This window comes from Brassica oleracea, chromosome C9 (assembly GCF_000695525.1).
Source record: "Brassica oleracea var. oleracea cultivar TO1000 chromosome C9, BOL, whole genome shotgun sequence".
Taxonomy (NCBI): Eukaryota; Viridiplantae; Streptophyta; class Magnoliopsida; order Brassicales; family Brassicaceae; genus Brassica; species Brassica oleracea.
Window position 1 is genome coordinate 39,064,322 of NC_027756.1, and position 4,310 is coordinate 39,068,631.

At 29.3% G+C, this 4,310-nt stretch overlaps 1 protein-coding gene and 1 long non-coding RNA gene across 2 annotated transcripts in view; both read left to right on the forward strand.

The window, feature by feature from the left end:
* The window catches only part of LOC106314977, a 1,134-nt gene extending 935 nt beyond the window's left edge, over window positions 1–199 (forward strand). The window contains exon 4 of the mRNA XM_013752768.1: window positions 184–199. Within this exon, the coding sequence (XP_013608222.1) occupies window positions 184–199 (16 nt within the window). The remainder of the gene's footprint in view (window positions 1–183) is intronic.
* Window positions 200–1,069: 870 nt separating this feature from the next.
* LOC106315598 lies at window positions 1,070–1,645 on the forward strand. The gene is made up of 2 exons (XR_001264633.1): window positions 1,070–1,157; window positions 1,248–1,645. It is a non-coding gene; the product is annotated as an uncharacterized LOC106315598 (long non-coding RNA).
* Window positions 1,646–4,310: the final 2,665 nt, after the last annotated feature.

Below are 4,310 nucleotides of genomic sequence, written 5' to 3' on the forward strand. Positions count from 1 at the left end.
GTCAACTTATAAATTAGACAAACCTGTGATTTTTAACAAAAAAAAAATAAAAAAAATAGTGAACGCTCTAAATACTTAGTGTGATTATTTTAAATGTACGTAAAAGAAATATGTATTATATTGTTTCTTCACTTAATCTAAATATGTATTCTATGGTTTCTTCACTTACACACCCGTCTGTAGGGCGGGTTTACCCTAGTTTTTATATATAAAATAGAGTTTTTTCTCTCTTAGGCGCGCCACATCAGCATCCACCGTCAAAAGTCGGAGGCTGGGAGTGCAACACGTGTCCCGTCGGCATCGTTTCATTTATTTATGTTTGTGTTTCGTTTGGGCTTTGTCATTATATTGGTCCATTAAGCCCATCTTAATAGAGTAGATCGATAAGCTTGGAACGCGTCGTTTTGATTCTATGGTTTAATCCCTTTTTCTTCACCCCGTTGCGATACGGACGATCTCGATCCCGTTGTTTCATCTGCTTCCTCACAATCCAGGAATCCACCAGTTACAGATCCATCTTATTAAAGTCGTTTTTGGATCCATCATCCACGATGCGCGGTGATGAACTCATGTCTGTCGATATGCTCTTGATTGATACGAAGGTGAGTCCGTTTCTAAAATTCTGATTACAGTGATGTTAATTCTTCCGGTGACATTCAATAAGAATTTCATTGAGCATACAAATTCGTTTCTTGATTTTGACAAATTACGTGTGATGTAAAGTAACTGCTTTACATTGAGCTTGAAAAGGTAATTACGCTTAAAGTCTGTTTTGATTATTAATTTGGCACCTGTATTAAAAACGATTCTTGATGGTAGTAGGAGCAAGCAAAGCTTCAGATTTGCGGACACCCCTGTTTCCCTCCTATTCGAAGAGGTCCCTGAGAGCATAAACTTTATCCACAAGGAGCTGTTTCGGTTTCAAGGTTACGAGGAGTTGATGTCAGTAGCTAATACCAACTCTGAGTTGCCTGGTTTTGTTTAATTCACCACGTTCCAACTCCATCTTCTTGATCCTTGATAATCATTTCATACACACCCATAATTCCATATATATGTTCTATTCCAGATATTTTGGTAAGTTATGGGTTTTACTTCCACTTTCAAGAAGAAACACAAAAGACTCAGCGAATTATGGCCAACCTCTGCATCCAGAGGTCATACCAAACTATTCCTTTCATGTTGTTAAACTCTTTACGAAAACTTCTGCTTAACATCATTGTAATCATTTCTTGACTCCTCCACAGGTAGGTGATGACAACCCCGACCATGATATGCCAGGAGCTGGAGCTGTAACAACAGACCCTTCTCAAAGTGTTGAAAGAGGTATTCATGACAACAGAAACAGACCCAGTAACCATGTGATGGTGGAAAGCCATCCCTGTTTCATCTGACATGTCTTCTGCGGAGTCCCTCGAGGCAGATGGTGTTCACTCTGCGAAGAAGCCACACCATGGTTAAGCTTTAGATTATTGGAGTCCAATTCAAGGGAGCTCAATCTCACGACTGCTTTCTTAACCAGTTTTTTTTAATATTTCATAAACCGGATAAGTATCACTATAGCTATTTTCCTCAGTGTTTAACTTTTAAATGTATTTCCTCTTCTTTATGAATTCTGCAGCTTCAAAGAAGCTATGTTTGCTTCCTTTTTAAACTATTTTAAACCTTATAACTGGTTTGATGCCCCGTCGTTAAGTGCATTTTGTTAACTTAAAATATTATGTCTACTCCAAGTATTCTATTTTTAGTTATGATTTGAAATTGTGGCCATCGTACTGGCTGGTTACAATGGACAAGATTATTCAAAACAGCTGACAAAAAAAAAATATTCAACCCCTTCTGATCCTGTCACATACATAAATACTCCGACTCTTCATCGTATATTATCCAAGGTCATAACAAAAAGTGAGATCAAACCACTCAAGTAAAGTTCCACCTCGAAACTGTTTAAGCCATCATGCGAATTTTTATAAGAAAGCAAACATTTCTGATAAGCTTGATTCAAGACGCAAAGCGCTGCTAATGGTTACATTAAACATCACACTTTCTGTGAATAAAATATCTATTTTGGAGAACAGTTTAGAGTTAAGAATCCTTTGTTTCATGCATGTGTAGCTTAAGTACAGTTACTCCGTGGTTACAAAAATGTTAAAGGATTCCCAACAGTTACCGTTACAAAATAAAAACCCCTACAGACACTCATTAGTCATAGCTTTCACGGGAACTGCATAACTCGCACCAAGTTAACGATAGGACAAAAAGCATGGAATTACTAATAGAGCATTGTGACAAAGAATATCGCATCGTGCTTTGTTGAATGCAAAGATGCTGAAATGGCTTTATCATGAACTGAAGAAGAATCAGATTAAGAAGCTGAAGAAATCTGGTAGATAGTAATCCGGATGTAAACCGACTAAAAACATAGTCTATGGATTATTAAATTTTAACTACTATATCATGGAGAAATGAGTTTGTGATTTTTAATTTGGTAAGAAATGAATTCATTAGTTTCACTCTGGAGAGATCTAACCGTAGGTGGATATTTGATTATATATGAAACTATTCATGGAAAATAACATGTTTTCCTTATCTAGACCAATTTTTTTAATACAATATAATCTATCAATTTTATAATTAATTTCACAATGTCAACTAAATAAGTTTATAACATCAGTGTATTTGCAAAAAATAACTTAATTAAACACATAATATAATTCACAATATTATGAAATTATAGAACAAAATAAAAATTTTACAAAAAAAAAAAACAATACGAACAAAAGTAATGTACATTTTTATTTTTCATGTACCATCACTCAACGGTTAAGCAAATAAAAATTAAGCAATTTTCCATAAAATTTAACATAATGATGGAAAAGTACATCCACAAATTAACTTATAATTAAAACAGTGATTTTCAGAATTTTTTTTTTTATTATGAAAATGAATCAATAATATTTATTTTGAAAATCAAAATCCTTTATTCAGATAACATAGTTTAATAGATTTTCAAATATAATGAATAAAAAAAAATTCAAGCAACACATGAATGTTAATTTTATCATCTGTGTGAAATATATTAATAAACAATCTAATATTAAATAATAATACTATAATTAATTATACATTTTAACTCGAATAAAGTTTCAACAATAATCTATCATAAAATTTAGTAAATTTATAAAAAATAATGAATTTTAAGAAATTTAAATTGAAAATTTATATTATAAAATTAGTCAAGTAACATTTTTGTCAACTAATCAGTAACATTTATTTCAAAAATCATAATCATTTATATAAAAAACATGGTTTACTTGATTTTCAAATATGATAAATATAAAAATTTATATCAAACATGTATATATTCTATTATCTGGGTCAATATATTAATTAAATATCTAATATTACATAAATAATTTTATAATTAATTATACATTTTAACTCAACCAAAATTTTAACAATAACCTACAGCAAAAGCTAAATTTAGTGATAAAATTTGATAATTCACTAAAGTATATAAAATTAAACAAAAAGTATGTGAATTTATTTACAAGTTTGTTTCTTTTCTACTAACAACTGTAAAATTTATTTACAATTTTAACAATCCACTGCAAAAACTAAATTTAGTATAAACATTTAATGATGTAATGTCACATCCAATTCTTAATATATAATTAAAACATAGATTATTTAACAAAAAAAATCATCTTAACAAGTAATATTTATTTTTAAAATAACTAATTTTTCAGATAACATGGTTTATTTAGTGTTCATGTACAAAATCTAAATAATATGTATATTTTTTTAAAATATATATATATATATATATATATATAATATTTACTTTAACTACTTAGACTAGACCCTGATCCGCGCGCCAGTGCGGGTATGAATTTTAGGTTTTTGTTTATTTATTTAACTAAATGATGTATTTGTAATATTTGATGTATTATATTCACCAAGTAAATAATTTTTTTGGCATCTTAAACCATCCATTTATGACGAATATTCGATATCATATAAAAAATTGAACAAATAGACGTAATTAGAGAATTGTAGACGATATATAAAAACAATGGTTATTAATGTAAAATATGAAGAAGTATTATATTATGACTTAGTATGGCATAAAAGATTATAAATTAGTTATACATGTTTAAATAAAATAAAATGATTTTTAAACTTCTATGAAAAATTTAACATATAAAAATGGACGATGAATTAGTCATCAAATTGTAAATAATTTCATAATTTTATTAATAATAAATTATTTATAGTCTTTGTTTTTCATCAAGATAATTATTAAATGT